The 18,500-nt window shown below is 40.8% G+C and overlaps 1 protein-coding gene and 1 pseudogene across 1 annotated transcript in view; both read right to left on the reverse strand.

Annotated features, from left to right (window-relative positions):
• Positions 1 to 903: 903 nt before the first annotated feature.
• LOC119524751 lies at positions 904 to 8,921 on the reverse strand (annotated as a pseudogene).
• Positions 8,922 to 11,173: 2,252 nt separating this feature from the next.
• LOC119524752 (calcium release-activated calcium channel protein 1-like) overlaps positions 11,174 to 18,500 on the reverse strand; it is a 31,031-nt gene continuing 23,704 nt past the window's right edge. The window contains 4 exon segments of the mRNA XM_037823417.1: positions 11,174 to 11,204; positions 11,206 to 11,494; positions 11,497 to 11,916; positions 12,191 to 12,257. Coding sequence (XP_037679345.1) covers positions 11,174 to 11,204; positions 11,206 to 11,494; positions 11,497 to 11,916; positions 12,191 to 12,257 — 807 coding nt within the window.

Genomic DNA, 18,500 nt, shown 5'->3' on the forward strand with positions numbered 1-18,500 from the left:
ACTTCCCATCAAGTTGATGCAGGATCCTTTCCCTTGCCTCCCTCTTCATTATGCTCCACAGTAATGGGCACAAATGCAGTGGCTCTGAGAGACATTTTTCTGATCCTCTTCATAGTAGACATGGTCCCTCCATATGACAGAAATAGAGGGAGACAGTCCATGATGTCTGCATGAGCTCTGCTCTCTCTCACTCTGTCCCTCTATTTCACTCTCCCTCCCCCTTTCACAATCAAAGTCACTTCCATGAAACAGACTTTCCATTTTTCTTCTTGGCATAACTCCTCCAATCATGAAAACCCAGTAGCCCCTTATAGTTTCATTGGCTTCTGCTATTTTTACCCCTAAAATATTACCCAGTTACTCATTGAATTTCAAATGTTCAGAGAAGAAACATCACAAATTACATTTTCAAGTGGAAAATTTTGAACATGAAATGTCTGTTATATTTGCTAATCAGAGTTCTTTTACCCTGAAGTATTTACCAAATTCCCTAATCTAGGGGCTTTTCCCAGAGTTTTAACAATAACGTACATGATTATTCACTTTTATAATGTTTAAAATGTAGGAAAATCATTACTCATTTTAAATTCACTTACTGCTCTGAATAACTATCAACTCTCTAAAGGGGGTTTCATAATCATGACTTCATAGCCTTCTCAAGTCCCTGGAGATTCTCTGGAGCTATGATTGCTTTATCAGGAATTTTTTTAAAATCCTCAGAAAAGCACCCTGGCCATTGACCCCTAAAGACAATGCCTCACTGGGCAAGAGAACAAGATGAGATGTTCACATATACTGATGCCTGGGGCCCATCCTGGGTCATTCCATCAGATTCTCCAGGAAGGGATCCTGGTCATTGTGTTTACAACACTCTCCTGAGATCTCTCATCTGCATCATGGGTTTCACTCAGGGTTACAAAATTCCTGCCTCCCGTAGGACAATATGGTGAGGCATGTCCTAGGGGGGCCCTGCTCATGGGAGCAGATCAGTGTACAGCTCATCTTGTCAGCTCTAAGGCAGCAGATCTCAAGCCAGGCTGCAGATAAGGAACACATGAGGAGCTTTTCCAAACAGAAATTCCTGGGTCTCAGTGCTGGGTAACTAAGTCAGAATCACTGTGAATGTCCTTTGCTGAAGCAGACTCAATGACAGCCTTGTAGAGTCATGGAAAGGATGTTGCTCCAAAGCTGAATTCACTTACAGACTGGAAAACACTAGACAAGTAGGAGAGCCAAATTTGACCAATATATGTATTCATTAAAGAGAAGCCAGAAGACTGGGAAGAACCAATGAGAAAACTTAGTATCTGAAATGGCCTTTCACATAAAGGAGGAGTTAAATGATAGCACAGGGATTAGTTGGAGTTAGCCTGGTGAATGTTTGTCTGGATATTAAGAGAAAGATGAAGGCTGCTCAACAAGGGAGCAATAATAAAGGTGTTTGATAGATATTTCACACTCCCTATCAACCAGCTGTCTCTGACTCTACCACCTCACTTCCTCATGTTCCAGAACCCTGTGTCTTGGTAATTGAAAGTGGCCATTACCTTTCAATCAATTCTGGGTTAAGATCAGGACAAAGAGTTTGCCTGGGATTGTAGACACCTAATTTAAAAATTCAGGATACAAACTACACATTTGTGGTAGAAATGTTGCAGTGTGGCTCAGGTAATCTAGGAAAGAAAATGAAGGGATCCACATTCTCCTTTCCCATCCTGCTGGGTATTATATTCAGTTTGCAGAATGAGATTCCTTGAATATGAAGTACAATTCAAGATGTGTTTTAGGAATCAAATAAAGTTGAAACAAAGTTGTGATTACATGGAAGAAACTTGAAGACATAATGCTGAGTGAAATAAGCCAGACACCAAAAGAGAGCTATTGTATGTTACCATTAATGTGTACTCTGAAAAATGTAAAATAAATGTTTTATATTGTAGAATGTAGGGGACCTAGAGATAGACAGCAACTAGTGAAGGGGGAATGATAATCTAATAAGAACAGATAAGCTATTGGGGGTAATCTTAATATTATGGGAATTCTCAGGAATGACTATGGTTTGTAAATTTTCTTGGGTATGGTATGAACATGTTAGAAGCATTGTAGTTATTTTAGGTTGTTTTCCTTATTCCTTTGTTTTATTATGGTATGTTAATATTCTTGGCATAGGGTATGGACATGGAAGCAACACAGTTAATTTATGTTATTTTTTTTCCTTATACCTTTGTTTTGTTTTGTTTGAATTGCTTATTTTTGTAATTTTTGATAAACAAAGTTAAAAAAAATGCTGTGATTGCTAGTTTAATTTGTTAATTTAGCTTGTTTATGGTGTTTAGTTGTTTGGCCAAGCAAGCATTGGCCTGATTGTTTCTGTGAGGGTATTTGTGGATTTCAATCATTAGTTAATGCATTTAAGGCTGTTTGCATCTAAAATTAACAAAGGAGATTGCCTTCAGCAATGATAGAAATCTCATCCAATCAGGTGACAAACTTAAAGGAAGAACTGATGATTTCAGCATTAGAAAGAAGAATTTCTATCCCAACTTCAGCCAGCAAGCCTCTCCTGGGAAATTCAGCAGCACCTTCATGGAGTTCTGAACTTGCGGCTTCTGGCAATTCAAAGGCAACATAGAGTTCCCAACCTGTGAACTGCCCTACAGAATTCGGGATTGCCAAATCTCATGTTTGCACGACCAACTTCCTGTAGTAATTTCAGCCCCCCCCCTTCTTTTTTACTCTTCAGTTTTATTAATTTCTTCAGTTTGCTCATATTTTAACATTTTGTTTTGGAATAAATTCAAAGTTATAGGAACAGTTGCAAAAGCCATACAAACCCCATACACAGAACTCCAGCATTCCCTGACCCCCCAATACCCCTGATACCCCCAATCCACAAACTTTAACATGTTGTCCCACTATTTCTTTCACTCCCTCCCTCCGTCCCTCCCTCCCTATCTATCATCCATCATCTATTGCTCTGTCTTCTGAACATATGAGAGCTAGCTGCACACCTCCTTGAGCAAACACTATAATTCTCATATACAATTCCCATGAACAAGAACATTCTTTTATGCAATCCCATTAAGCACAGCTAAGAAGTACAAGGGATTCAACAATGATACAAAGCTTATATTCTATATTTCCTTTTCCTTATGTCTCAACAATGTCCCTTTGAGCTTCCTGTCCTCCATTGTCTGATACTATCCAGGGTCATCCTTGGGATTCAATTGTTGTCTATTTAGAATTTTTTTTTCCTCAACTGTGGAAACATATATACAGCCTAAATCTTCCCATTCCACCCCCTCCCTAGCATTCCATTAGTGGGATTAATCACATTTAGAATGTTGTAATGCTATCACCTTCCCACCCTCCATTGCTAGAAATTTCCCTTCACCTCAAACAGCAACCTTACACTCATTTCTTAACTTCCCATTGCCCCTTCCCTCATTTCTCTTTGATACCAGCTTAACTTCTATAGGACACATAGACTATGTTCCTATAATCCTCCATTCCCCCACCTTTATATAATTCTTGTCAAAAATTACATATTTTACATTGATTTCAAAACCACTGATTTGTTCTTAGAGTTTGTGTATTTTATATCATGTAGGAAGTAAACAGTGGAGTTACAATTCAAAAGATTATTGACTTCTATTTATATTCCATTGTGGTTGGAGTATGTGTTTTGAATATATTCAATTTTCTTTTTTCTTCTTAAATTTATTGAGGCTTGTTTTATGTCCCAGCCTATGGTCCCTTCTGGAGAAAGATCCATGATCCCTAGAGAAAAATGAGTGTCCTGTGATTTGGGATATAAGGTTCTATATATGCCTTTTAAAATGTTCTATATCACTTTCTACTTTCTTTGTTTCTCTGTCAGTAGGGCTGTCTTTAGTATCAGGAGTAGGGCAGGTCTTTTATTGGCAAACTCTCAGCATTTGTTTGTCTGTGAAAAATTTAAGCTCTCCCTCAAATTTGAAGAAGAGTTTTGCTGGATAGAGTTTTCTTGATTGGAAATTTTTCTCTCTCAGGATTTTAAATATGTCATGCCACTGCCTTCTCACATCCATGGTGACCACTGAGTAGTCACAACTTAGTCTTATGTTGTTTCCTTTGTATATGATGAAGTGCTTTTCTCTTGCTGCTTTCAGAACTTGCTGCTTCTCTTCAGTATTTGACAGTCTGATCAGAATATGTCTCAGAGTGGGTTTATTTGGATTTATTGTATTTGAAGTTCACTGGGCATTTATGCTTTGTGTATTTATATTGTGCAGGTTGGGGAAGTTTTCCCCAACAATTTCTTTGAATACTCTTTCTAGACCTTTACCCTTCTCTTCCCCTTCTGGGACACCAACAAGTCTTAAGTTTGGATGTTTTATTTTATCTATCGTATCCCTGAGATCCATTTCAATTTTTTCAATTTTTTTCTCCATTCTTTCTTTTGGTTTTTCATTTTCTGTTCTGTTGACTTCTAAGACTTTGAGTCTTTGTTCAACTTCCTCTAATCTTGTATTGTGAATATCCAGAATCTTTTTAATTTGGCCAACAGTTTCTTTTATTTCCATAAGATCTTCTATTTTTTTATTTGCTCTTGCAATGTCTTCTTTATGCCATTCTGGGGTCTTCTTTATGTCGCTTATATCCTGGGCCATGGTCTTCTTGATGTCCTTTAAATCCTGTGCTGCATTTTCATTCCTTGATTGTAGATCCTTGATTAATTGACCCAAGAACTGGGTGTCATCTGATATTTTGATATGGGTGTTTGGACTTGGGTTCTCCATATCATCTGGTTTTATCATATGCATTGAGATTTTCTGCTGTTTTTTCCCTGTTGGCATTTGCTTTGCTTGACAGGGTTCTTTTGAGTTGTTAAAAAAATGCCAATCTAATTTTTCAGAAACAACAGATTGGTGGTGTACACTGTCTCTAGCTAACCAACAGGTGGCATCTGTGAGTCACCTATACCCCTCAAGTCAGCTCTCCCCAACCTTGTCCCCATGGTGTGTGGGGAAATGATTCTTGTGGGGTTCAGTTGGTAAACTCAGTTTGGGTGTGTTGCTAGAGCCATCTGCCCTGAATGTGGGGCATGTGTCCGGGTGGCCAGGGAGGCAGGGCAGTTTTAATATTCAATCCGCCCAGGGTGTTCCTGGAGGTTCAAGGCCGTCACAAGAATCTAAGCCTTCATTTCAGATCCATCCCAGACCCTCTCTCTTGGTGACCCACAAACCACTGGACTTGGTGCAGTATCCCTGGGTTTTCCAAGTGGGCCCTCTTTCTCAGCTGTGATCTTCCAGGACCTCTGCTGAAGGACAGCTGTGCTACATCACAACTGTGCACCATCCCTCAAGGGAAGCCCCAGGCCACCCTGCCATGCTGGGTTGCTCCCAGCCTGATGCAAAAATGGTTGAACAGGGCATCTCCAAAACCCCCTCTCTTTGCACAGTTCCTTCTTCCCAGCTCCAGAACAACTGGTGGGGATCTGGGCTGTGGACATGGCTCTGGGCAGGAGTTTATCCAGCCTCTGGGGATCCAGCTACAAGCTGCGGGGCTTCTCCATCCTTCTGGCTCTCCCCTGCCCTCCCTGGTCCTGAGGGTGTCTTCCATGAGCTATCTTTCATGGCTGACACCAAGAGGCCACCTCAGCTCACTCCTGTCATGTTTTGCTGCATGGTTTCCACCATCAGCAACTACAGCCGCTCCTGGGATTTTCCCTTTTTTTAAAGAACCTGTTTGTCTCCAACTGCCAACTTCCAGCTTCCCCACACTGCAGCACAGCAGCAGGTCTTCCAGCCAGCTTACTCACTTGTTTCAGAACACAGACTCCTGATTACACCAAGTATATGGCCCCTGTGGTGCTAGGAGGCCTCATCCAACTGGTGCATCACTGAGACTGGTACTCTGGGTCTCTTTCAGTTTTTTTTTCCAGTACTTTTCATGGAAATTTTTTTTGTCCTTTCTCACCTAGCCACCATCTTAGGTTCTCCAGTTTGCTCATTTTTAAAGCAAGACATGTGCTTTAAAAAGCATTCATACACATAAAAAGACCAAGGAACAGTTAAGTAATTCATCCCCAAAACAGACAAATTAATTTTATTAAGGTGTGTATAAGAAAAGGAACTAAGCTTTAAGTCTTTTTCTTTGGATTAAGGATGTTTGGAAATTATTATTCAGAATTGCAAAATATTTTAGTAGAACAAAAGTAATTTCCCAATAATTTTGAAATGCTGATGCAATTAAAATGCATTTGTGTTGTTAGAGAAGACTGGAAAAATGTGCTGTACATAATCAACAGGAAAAGAGTGGGCCTGGGATATATTTAAAATAAATGAACCAGGTAGCAGGAATCAAGAGGTTTAGATGGGAGAACAGGAACCAGGAGTGAGATTATGTGATGCGTATGTCTTCAAGGAACCTGACTAGGCCAAGGAGGTGGCTAGGTTCTATATATTAATTTGTTCTTTTGTTTGGAAAATAGTCAAATATAATATATTTTCTATTTAAAAGCATTTATTGATAAATAAATGCAATTAAATATTGGGCTGTAGAGTTCTTCCTTTCAGATACACACCAAAAATACCTAATAAATAACAAGTGGCAGAGTAGCCTAAGCAGTATGATTTTAGTCCAGTTTCCTTACACTGCAGTTAAATGAATCCTAAACTTTTTTATATTGTTTCTATACATTGTACTATCTACTGTCTTTCAAGTTTCACAAAACATTTCTTCAAAACTAAGCATATTAAAGAATTTATTGGCCCCCTATCATGTTTGAAATATTATTGAACAGCACTCAAACACAAACCTAGGATAGACTACTGAACCTATTCAGTTTGGGCTTTTCCCAGAATGGGAAAAAATTTCCACAATACCTCTAGTCACACAACTAAAATGCTAGCACATCCAATGTGGTTCTCTTCCTTTTCTTTGGTGAGCCAGTGCAATTTGCCACCCCATCCCCTCAACTACCTATTTTAACAATACAATTGCCCTAATACATACAGAAGAAAAAGGAATATAAACAACCTTTATCAATATATAAACCATCAACTTCTCAAATCAACTGTAATATAGAAACAGGATGTGAAGCAATTCATTGTATCAAAAATGATCAGCACACTTAAATTTATTCCTGAAAGTGAATAACAGAACAGACATAATTGTGCATGCTACTAATGGGTTAGCAGAAAGCGCCCCATCTGACTGCATTAAAATGTTTATATAAGCCTTAGTAAAACTTAACCTTTCTGGGCTCCTATAAAAAATGCAGCACCAACAATTTGATTACAATTCTCAAAATAACAACTATTCTCCACTTATATTGTTTCGAAGCACCTAAAACTCTTCAATAACAAAAGACATTAGGATGTGATATAAGTAATACTGTCCCTTGAATGCTTTTTTGTTCACATCCAAAGTACCTCCTTAGTTTTAGTATACCCCTCATAAAACCAGCTGTTTCTACCTTGGTGACTTTGTGCATTTAAAACCAAAAAGATTTCTCTGTGTAGACACTAGTAAAACCAAAGAAACAAAGAAACAGCTTTTAAAGGCAACTGCTGCAATGAATGGTTCAATCTGAAGTGCACTGAGAAAATTGGTTGATAGGACAAAGATAAAATCTGGAGCCATAGAACAAGATATTTTTTTTAAGTGAGAAGAGGATTGAAGACACTGACTAATACCACCTGTCATTAGTGAAAGGTCTGAGTCACATGGATTGCTTTTAACTCCTTATTCTCTCATATCTTTGCTTAGCTACTTTTTCTTTCTTATTTCTTCACCAGAGTGTGCTAGTTTGTATATATTATAGCCCCCAACAAAAGCCATATTCTTTAATGCAATCTTGTGGGGGCAGATGTATTAGTGTGGATTAGGTCGGAATCTATTGTTTCAGTGTTTCCATGGAGTTGTGCCCCACCCAACTGTGTAGGTGATAGCTCTGATTAGATAATTTCCATGGAGGTGTGGCCATGCCCATTCATCTTGAGCCTAGATTAGTTTACTAGAGTCTTAAATAAGCTCAGACATAGGGAGCCCACTGCTATAGCTAAAACAGACATTTTGAAGATGGCTGTTGGAAGCTGATGCAGACATTTTGGAGGACACCATTTTAAAATGCAGCCTGGGAGCCAGCAGACACCAGTCATATGCCTTCCATGCTAACAGAGGTTTTCCAGATGCCATTGGCTGTCTTCCAGTGAAGGTACCCAATTGTCAATGCATTACCTTGGATGCTTTATGGCCTTAAAGACTAACTGTGTAACCAAATAAACCCCCTTTTATAAAAGCCAATCCATTTCTGGCATTTTGCATTCCAGCACCATTAGCAAACTGGAACACACAGCTTGGCCATGTAAAGCCACCACAGAGAGTTGACACAATGATACAGATGAACACAATTGGTACAACAACGATGATGATTGTAAGCTTGAGATTGTTCTTACACATGGCATGGGCAATATTTCTGCTGGTCTTTCAAAGGTGAAAGATTATGTTTCTGACCATGATTCCTTTCAGATCATCCCCTTGTGCTTGAGTCTCCATCACTTTGTCTAGGCCCCTATTCTCAGAGTGATGCTTCAGCTGTGCAGCCAAACACATGAGAACTCACTATTGATGGCACATGCAAGTGCCGTCTATCCTCCTGAACCCTATGTAGTCTGGAATCTCTTCCTTAGCTCATTGGAAAAACTAAATGCTCAAGAACATTCAAAATCATCATCAGTGACTCAAAGATATATAATTCTGACATGATAGATGTAATGAAATAAATAATTGACATATGAGTACATTAGTTTGTTATTTTCAGACAGTATCTTAGCCAGAGTCTGCTCTGTCACCTCCAGAAAGTTTTCTCCACACCAATAATGTTTGTCAAGGATAGTGGTTCCCCTGGCAACAATAGCAAAAAGAAAGGCCATGGCTTCAATCTATCTGGACCCCTCTGCAGTAGCATGGGCTCTGGTTGTGGGGCATCCAATTTATAATGAGTCTCTTAATATTTTCAAATGCACACACAGACACAGACACAGACACAGACACACACACACACACACACACAGACACACACACACACACACACACACAGGTATATCTCCTGTTTCTCCAGAGTCTTCTGACTACTACAATTACCAAGTGCCTCAGGTACAAGGATCTAAGAAAAAACTGGGACAATGTCTCCACATTCTGATGAGTTTGCAGGACTTAAATAGGACTGTTCTTAATGCCAACCAGAGACCAATGCACAAGCCTTATGATGCCGTTATGGAGAGACCCACAGAGGACACTTGTCTACAACTGGGAGGACCACATCTCCTCTCTATCCCAATTTCTTGTCTTTAAGGCAATGACTTCAGCAAGCCCCACCCATGACTGAAAAAGGCACAGAGTGCCGATAATGGCCCCTACCTGTAGATTTCCTCTGCACATCAGCACAAAGGATTTACCAACTGAGCACAGCCCAAACCTTCCCCTGCCTCCCTTTCCATTTTCTCCACAGTAACTGGTGCAAAATACAGTGGTCCTGAGGGATTTTGCTTGTCTTCTTAATCAGAGTGGATATGGCCCCTGCTGTATGTTAGAGGTCCAGAGAGAGGCATGTCATCTTCTGGTGAGCTCCAATTTGCGTGTCTCTATTTCTCTCAATCTCTCTATATCTGACTCTGTGTCTGTCTTAACAAATCTGTTACACAAGGATTCTGAGTGTCTCTGCAGGGTAGTAGTCATGTGTGCATGTCTCTCCTCTGCCCTCTCAATTACTATGCACTTCAGCAACTCATCAACCCATTTAGGGAAAGATTCCACATGTTCTCCTCATATCATTTCTTTCTTAGGTGCTCCTGATTCCCTTGTATCATGAAACTCATTTGGTCCTTCACACTTAACTTTCCTTTTTTATTGAGGAAACTAAAGCCTTCATTCACCTTTCCAAATGAAGTACTTCCAAGCCATTTCCATGACATAGCCCTTCTACCATTGGCTCACCCAGACACCCATAAGTTCACTTTGTCAAAAATCACATCCACCCTTGAAAGCCCAATCACAAGTTATAATTACTTTAACTTCAAATACATTTCCCCCTACTATGGTGCCCACTTACCCATTTAATTTCAGATATTTGGTGGAGAAACTACACATTCATTCTTTTTTTTTCATTTTTCCCTTACATAGTATATTTAATTTTTTTGTTTATTATTGAATTTGTGGGTTGACAGACCAATCATGCACAAAACACTGGATTATCATATACCACCTCACCAACAACAATCTGACATTGGTGTAGGATATATATAACAACTGATGATAGTACATTTTTGTAATTGTTATAATTAATTAAAGCCCATGGTTTGAAATAGGTTTCACTTTTAGCTGTTTAGTACCATGGATTTTTAAATTTTTTATTCTATTACCATATATAACTCAAAGATTTCCCATTTTATTCATAATGTCAATACATTATGTATTTCAAAGCTGTCAATACATTATCTATATTGTGTGACCATCACTACTATCCATTACCAAATCTTTTCCATCATTCCAAATAGGAACCAAGTACATTATAAGCCTTAACTTTCCATTCCCTATCCCCACCCTGTCCCCTGGTAACCTTTGTTCTTGATTTTGACCCCATGAGTTTGATTACTGTAATAGTTTTAAGTCATTGAGATCATATAATATTTTGTCCTTTTGTGTCTGGCTCATTTCACTGAACATGTCATCAAGCTTCATCCATGTTTTCAGTTCTATGCAGTTCTATGAGGTCTATATTCCTTTTTGCTACTGAATAATATTCCATGATATGCATATATCACATTTTATGTCTCCATTTATCGATTTATAAACATTTGGGTTTCTTCCATCTTTTGGCAATCTGAATAATGCTGCAATGAACATCAGTGTGCAAACATCTATTGAGTACCTGCTTTCAATTCATTTGGTTAAACACATAGGGGTGGGATTTCCAGGTCATATGGTAGTTACACTCTATCTTTTTGTGGAACTGCCAAACTGTCTTCCACAGTGATGACACCATTCTGCATTGTCAATGTAATTGCTCTACAGTGTAATTCCCTCTCCTCTCTTCCCCCTGAGGAAAGCCCACCCACTGCACATGCTGTCCTTGAGGCTGGGGCAGGACAAGGTCATGGAGAAGAGCCTTGAGGCCAAAGGATGCTTAGGCATCATGACTGCCAGGCATCAGGGTTGTCCCCTCTGTGGTCCAGCTGGTCCTGCAAGTGGGCAAACTCGGCCAGCTCACTGAGCTCCTGGAACTGCTGGTCCCTCTTGTGACTGACCAGCCAGCAGTAGAAGGGAACCATGAAGCCAATGAAGACCAGGCTAAAGGGGACCAAGTTGGTCATGGAGGCAATGGCAGTTGCCTGGCCTGGGGTGGTGCCACTGCTGCTGCCTTTGGAGCTGCACTCAAGTGGGGGGTAGCTGGTGGGCTGTGGCTGGCCAGTCTGCTTCTTGAGAGGCAGAAACTTGACCCAACAGCAGCTAGGAAGAGCAGTGTGCTGATGATGGTGGGCAACGCCCAGGCCAGCTTCTTATGGAGATGCATGCACTTGTGGGGTAACTCTTTGACAGATTTGAGGTTCTGCACATTGCTCATGGCCTCAATGTTGTTCAGGATGCAGGTGCTGATCCTGAGGGCAAACAGGTGCATGGCCCCCAACACCATGGTGCAGGTGCTGAAGGCCATGAGCAGCCCCAGAGGGTAGTCATGGTCAGCATCCAGCTGCACCTCCACCATCACTGCCATGGCAAAGCCTGAGAGCAGAGCTGAGGTCCCGCTGGAAGCTTGGAGCTTGGCATCACTCAAGCAGACCTTGCGCTGGGACAGCACCTCCATACAGTGCTCTTTGAGGCTCACCACCCTGAAGTAACTTGGGTAGATCTGGTCTGGGTAGGTGACAGTGGGCAGAGGCAGCAGGAACCTGCGGGGGAGGTGGATCCTGTGGGAGGTGCTGCAGTCGCTGAGGGGAAGCTGCTTGGGGTGGAGTGGGCTCCAGATACAGGGAGCACCCTGCAGAGGTGCAGGCAACCTGGGCACCTGTGAAGGTAGGGGACTGCATCACCCCCCAAGCCCCCTACCCCTCACCCATCAGCGGCACATCAGCCGCCACCTGAGGCTGCAGTCTCTGGCACCCATGTGGGCAGGGCCTGACTTGGCCTGACCTGGGTCTTGGCCAAGGAGGAGGGGGAGGGGTAGGAAACCACTGCAGATCCAACTCACAGGCCCATGGAGTGGCTTGCAACTTATATGGTTTCAATATCCAAAAAACCTAAAGAACTTCTGCAACTCATCAATGAAAACTCAAATAAACCATTTAAAATATGTGCAAAGGGCTTCAACAGATATTTCTCAATATCTGTTGAGAAATGGCCAATAAGCACATGCAGAAATTCTCAAGATCATTAGGCATTAGGGAAATGCACATGAAATTTACAGTGAGATACCAATTCCCAGCCACCAGGAAGGTTATTTTAAAAATGGGAATTAATATGAGTCGGTGAGGACTTTAGGCAATTGGAATGTTGGTACATTGTTGGTGGGAATGTAAAATGCTCTAAATGCTGTGGAACAGTTTCACAATTCCTCAATAAGTTAAACATATAACTACCATTTGACACAGCAATCCCACTCTAGGAGGGTATAAAAAATAGTTGAAAGCAAAGTCGCAAACAGATATGTGTATATAACTGCTCATATCAGCATTTTCACAATATGCCAGTAGTGGAAGCAACCCATTTGCATCAACAGATAACTGAAAAAACAAAGTGGTATAAGGTAGATAGATAGATATAGCCCATGATATATATCAGATATAAAAAGGAATAAAGTTCTGATACATGCCACTACATGGATTAAGCTTCAAATATGTTGAATTAAATAAGCCAGACATAAACAGGAAAATATGGTCTGATTCCAGTTATATGAAATGATTAGAATATGAAAATTCCTAGAGTCATACAGTACTGGTTGCCATGGGCATAGGTGGTGGAGGATGGGAACTTAATGTATAATGCATGGAGGGTTTCTCTGGAGAGATGGAAACATTTTAGTAATGGATGGTGGTGAGCATAACACAACACTGTGAATGTGATTAATCCCACTGAATTTTATGCTTGTGTGGGATTGACTTTGGAAATTTTAAGTTGTATATATGTTCCCACATTCTTTAAAAGTAAAAGACAAGAGAGACAATGACAATTAAGTGCAATACAACATCCCTGGGCTAGACCTAATAACAGAGCAGAAAAGTCCCAGAAGATCATTGTTGGGGCAATTGAAAAGTTGGAATATAGAATGTATGCTTTATAGCAAAGATAAATTTCTTGAACTGAATAACTCTAATATAGTAACAAAAGTGAATATCCTTTTTTTTTTTTTTGTAAGAAATATACATGAAGGTATTACCTGTTCAGGGATCATGATGTATGCAACTTACTATCAAATTTTAGAAAATAGGTAGATAATTAGATATGTAGATAGATTGATAGAATTATATTACAAATGTGTCTAAATCTTAAAAGTTGGTAAATTGGGATATGAGTATGAGATATATTGGAGTTCTTTGAATTGCTTTTCTATTATTTTTGCAACAGTTCTTGATTTTAAAATTATTTCAAAATAAGTAACATAAATAAAAAAATAACCCCCCAAGTAATCCACATTGATGGACCCAAGAGTCCTGCCACAGAATGGAAGGAAGAGACAATGATGAAGGAATAAGAAGGGAGAACTTGACTACTGCAGGCTCCAGAACAGAGGAGTTCACTCTCTGCCTTGGGAGGGGCCCCCTTATCTTGCCCCTACTCCAACTGAGACCTCACTGTGGGTGGGGGCCTTTTCCTGAGATCTGGGACCAGCTCCTATCCATTGGACACTGGTCTCCACTACAGCACAGGGACAGTCACTGCCTGAAACTGTCAAAGACCCCTTGGTCTTCAGATCCCCATCTTCTCTCCACCCTCAAATACTTCTGTTTCATTAACCATTCCATAAGTTCTCCCACATACATCATCTCTCTCTGCTAAAATGTCATGACACCTTTCTCTTCTTTCCAAAATATTACATTTCTTTTGACACTAAAGATTCTGAAATGACATTCCATTATCTCCCATAACATTCTTTGATATTTGTTCTCTAACCACTTGTTAAATTGGACTTGGAAAGTTATCACTTCTATACATACATGTTATAATCTACAATAAAAATATGATTTAAAAATTAATGAAACAATAAAATATTCCATTTATCCCCTCCCCCAAATAAATACTCTTCTAACCCCCATCCTTGGCACAGCAGAAACTACCTTGCATCATGGACACCCAGGATTTCTAACATCTCTGACTTCTTCTTTGTTAAACTATTATCAACATATCCTCAAATATTTCCCCAATTCTCTCACCTATTCCTTTCAGACTGCCTTGAATTCTAAAAGTTTGGCTGAGTAAAATTTCATAAATTATATTTCATGTTGGAATTCAAACATTTTCTTTAAAATTGGTGAGTTTCTCTCAGCTCACAGGGATCCTCTCCTGTCTGTGGTAAGGCAGGCAGCTCCATCCTTGGTGAAATCCACTTCTCTTTAGTCCCACATTACACTTACACCTGGTTACACTCTTATAAGTTATGAGAAGGAGCTTCCAGGTCATGTCCAAATCCTCCACATGAGTGAGCAGCTTCCCAGACCCTAGAGAACCCAGGTGATTCTGTCAGCTTCTCAGAACTCAGAGGACAGTTGCGGATCTGTCCCCTCTTAAAGCAGAGCTCCTCAGCCCTGTGTGCCCACCCAAAGCCCCTGGACCTATTGAAAGCAGAGTGCTAAGAACCTCTCCAAACTACTCCATCAGAGTGCTGATAGTTGTGTGTTATTACAGTGTCTCCTGGAGAAGGATTAACAGTACTGAATGTCCTGTGAAAGTGGTGGAAAGTTTAGAGTCACATATGTCACCAAAAGGAAATTTGGAGTTTAAAACGTGGGAATGTATAACACAGTGAATCTTGTGGTGGACAATGTCTCTGACTATACATACAAATGCAAAAATGTTCTTTCATGATGTAGAACAAATGTATGACCCTATTACATGGAGTTAATAATAGAGGAGAATAGGGGAAAATACTACCTATTACAATGTATGGACTATAGATAACAACAATCAATATTTATTACTCTTTCATCAAGGGTAATAAATGTACCAAACCAATATATGAATAAATAAAAGGGGGGATAGGGTGGGATGATAAATAGTATAGGAGGATTTTGGATTTCCTTTTCATTTTCATTTCTTTTCTGGAGTAATTAAAATGTTTTAAAATTGATCATGTGGATATATGCACAACCTGGTGTTGATACTGTGAGCCAGTGATTGTATACCTCAGATGGATGGCATGGTATGTGAATGCATCACAATAAAACTGCATTTAAAAAATTAAAAACAACAAAAAATTTAAAAAATGTGTGAATTAAAAAAGTCTTTTCATGTATTCTTGAACTCTATCTGCTGTATTTCATTTAAGATTGGTTGTAGTTTTCATTTTGTTTGTGTTTTTCTTTTTCAGGTTTTGGTGTCTAAGTAATAGAAGTTTCATAAAATAAATTGGAATTAATACTAAATAAAAAAAGTGTCCTAGAGATTCTACTGTGTAATCAGACTGTGGGGTACATTATATAAAGCCCCTGCTTCCCTGAGTGCAATCAGGCAGGAAAGGACCAAGGAGGAACCTGAGCTAAGGTGGAGCTCATTTAAAAGTCCATCATCATAACCCTGAGTCTGTGGTCCTCATCCATCCTGTCTGGCAGAATGACCCAGGGATCTGCTTCATAGACAGATGCCTGGATCCCTCTCTGAGCAATGACCTCAGAGTCATTGAAGAGTGGTGTTCCAGCATGGACAGTTTACAAACCCTTGCAGGTGTTTCCAATGTGGAAGAGTCTCTGCCCTGCAGCTGCTTTCACTGAGCAGACATCCTCAATCTCAATGAGATTACAGAGGAATGGGAAGGAGGAACAAATACAGTGTCACATCTTTATTCAGGTCAAAGAAAGAACACCATGGAAACAAGTGTTAGGAGTCTCAGGGTAAATGAAGGCATCCCATGGGAAAGAGAGAATTAACTGAGATCCCAAGTATCTTTGGCTGAGTGGTGACCAGTCCCTGTGTGTAACTAAACCACCAGGGCCAAGGAAAGGACCACAAGGAAGCAGGCTAGCAGAGGGCCCAGGCACACTCAGATAGTGGGGCAGGATCTTTTTGGTTCAATCTATAAATATATAATGAGCATCTACTATATATGCATGTACAGAATATATAATTATGAACACATCAGATAAAAAACACTGCCTTGTGGGCCTCCACTCTAGTTGAGGAGTCAGAGAGTGACACTAGACATCATGAGCAGGGAGGGCTCACAGTACCTACAATATGACCCTCTCACATCCCCCTCTAGATATGGACATGTCCTACCATATTGTCACAGAATGGACAACCTCCAGAATCAACTTTAAAAATAAGTGGGATTTGGATCATAAAAAGGGCCCCTGTCTTCACAGATCTGTTGGTGTGACTGGGAGGGAATGGGCAGAACCCTGTCTAGGAGCTTTCCTCTCAAGATAAAATGTAATCAGATGGAAACTTGAAGGGGTTTGGGCCCCAAGGATGCAGAGGTGAGTCTGGGGACCTATGGAGAGCCCCTGAGAGAATTTGCCCTACATGCAGCTCACAATGCCCAGCTCTGAAATGGAAAATCATGACTACCTTCTCTTTGTCAAGCTATAGCACCTGGAGCTCCCTGAGGCAGAGCACAGGAGTTGGGACAGTGTCTGGATGGGCAGGGGCAAGCACAGGAGCTCAGCTCCTGCAGAGTGCCATCAGTGACCAGAATGGGAGGAAACACAAGGCCTACAACTCAGCTTCTTACTTACCCATCCTCAATGGCATCTCCTCCATCCTGGGCATCTGGCAGGAATGCTACTTGGAGGATTTCTGTCTGTGCCTACACTATCCCTGCCTCAAAGTGCTTGTGAGTTACACCTCAAACTGCCTGGTCATAGCTAGAGCCCCATAACCACATTCAGCTTGTTTAGCATGAGGTTATGGACCACATTGAGGCTGAGCCAGAGGTGTGAGGCACAGCCTGGGACTTTGTTCTCAATGAGGCTGCACTGGGAGGACCCTGCCAGGATTCAGGGAGGTCCCTCCTGTCTGCTGACCAAGCCTCCCTCAGCATCTAACATGTGGGCCTCTGTAGGACAGCCCAGAATATCACAGCTGCTTCCCTAGTGTAGGATGTGAGAGAGAGAGACAGGGAAAGGGAGAGAGAGAGAGAGGGAGAGAGAGAGAGAGGGAGAGAGAGAGAGAGGGAGAGAGAGAGGGAGAGAATACAAGAAGGAAAGAGCAAGACAGAAGTCTCAGACTTTAACTAAATCTTGGCTGGAACATATATCCTTTTTGCCATGTCCTATTATTTAGAAATTGGTCAAACAGTCCAGCCACACCAAAGGGTGTTTTCCCAGGATGTAAGGATCCTTAGAAGGCATTTGTAGGTTGCCCAACACATGGGTTTAGAGGTGGCACTTGGAGCTGATTCTAAAGACAATGGGAAGACACTGATGGGATTTACACAACAGGGTAAAGATGCCTGACTTTCATTGAATTTCAATCTGCTTACTGTGTGGACTGAGAAATAAAGCCAAGTTTCCCAAAATCACACTGGCACAATTCATCCCTATTTTAGTTGTGCCATGTTGCTTCAAACACCATCTAGGAATTCTTCTTTCTTAAAGTTTGTGCATTAGCTACATAGGACACCAGCCCAAGAGTTATATATGTATTATCTCCCATTCACCTGTATTTCCCTAGGAAACACAGACTAGTATGAGACTGTTTCAGTTTGCTGAAGCTACCAAAATGCAAGATGCCAGAAACACACGGACTGGGGTTTTATTAGCTTACCCATACACACTGGGATTTTATTAGCTTACAAGTTACAATACTAAGGCTATGAAAATGTTCAAAGTAAGGCATCATCTGGATGATACCTTCTTTGAAGAAATGTGGCCAGCATCTGGGACACATCTGTCACATGGGAAATGACATGTCTGGCATCTGCATGTTTCTACATTGGGTTTTATTTCTTTCTGTTTCTGGCTTTAGCAGATCTCTCAGCTCCTCTGGGACATTTTCACCCTAAGCTCTCTTGGCTTTCCCTCTCCTTTACCCTCTCATAAAGGACTCCAGTAAAATGAATAAGATCCACCATGATGGGGTGGGTCACAACTCAACTGAAATTACCTAACCAAAGTCCCACCTACACAATAAGTCTGCACCCAAAGGAAAGTATTAAAGGAACGCAGCCTTTTCTGGGTACATAATAGCCTGAAACCAACAAAAGCCTCTTGTTCAGGAGAAGGATTTGGGGGATGCTGAGATAGTAAACTACTTGTCCAGGGTGACAGAATTGGGATAAAAATAGCCAGGTGTGAGCTCAGTTC

This window comes from Choloepus didactylus (assembly GCF_015220235.1).
Source record: "Choloepus didactylus isolate mChoDid1 chromosome 11 unlocalized genomic scaffold, mChoDid1.pri SUPER_11_unloc7, whole genome shotgun sequence".
NCBI lineage: Eukaryota > Metazoa > Chordata > Mammalia > Pilosa > Megalonychidae > Choloepus > Choloepus didactylus.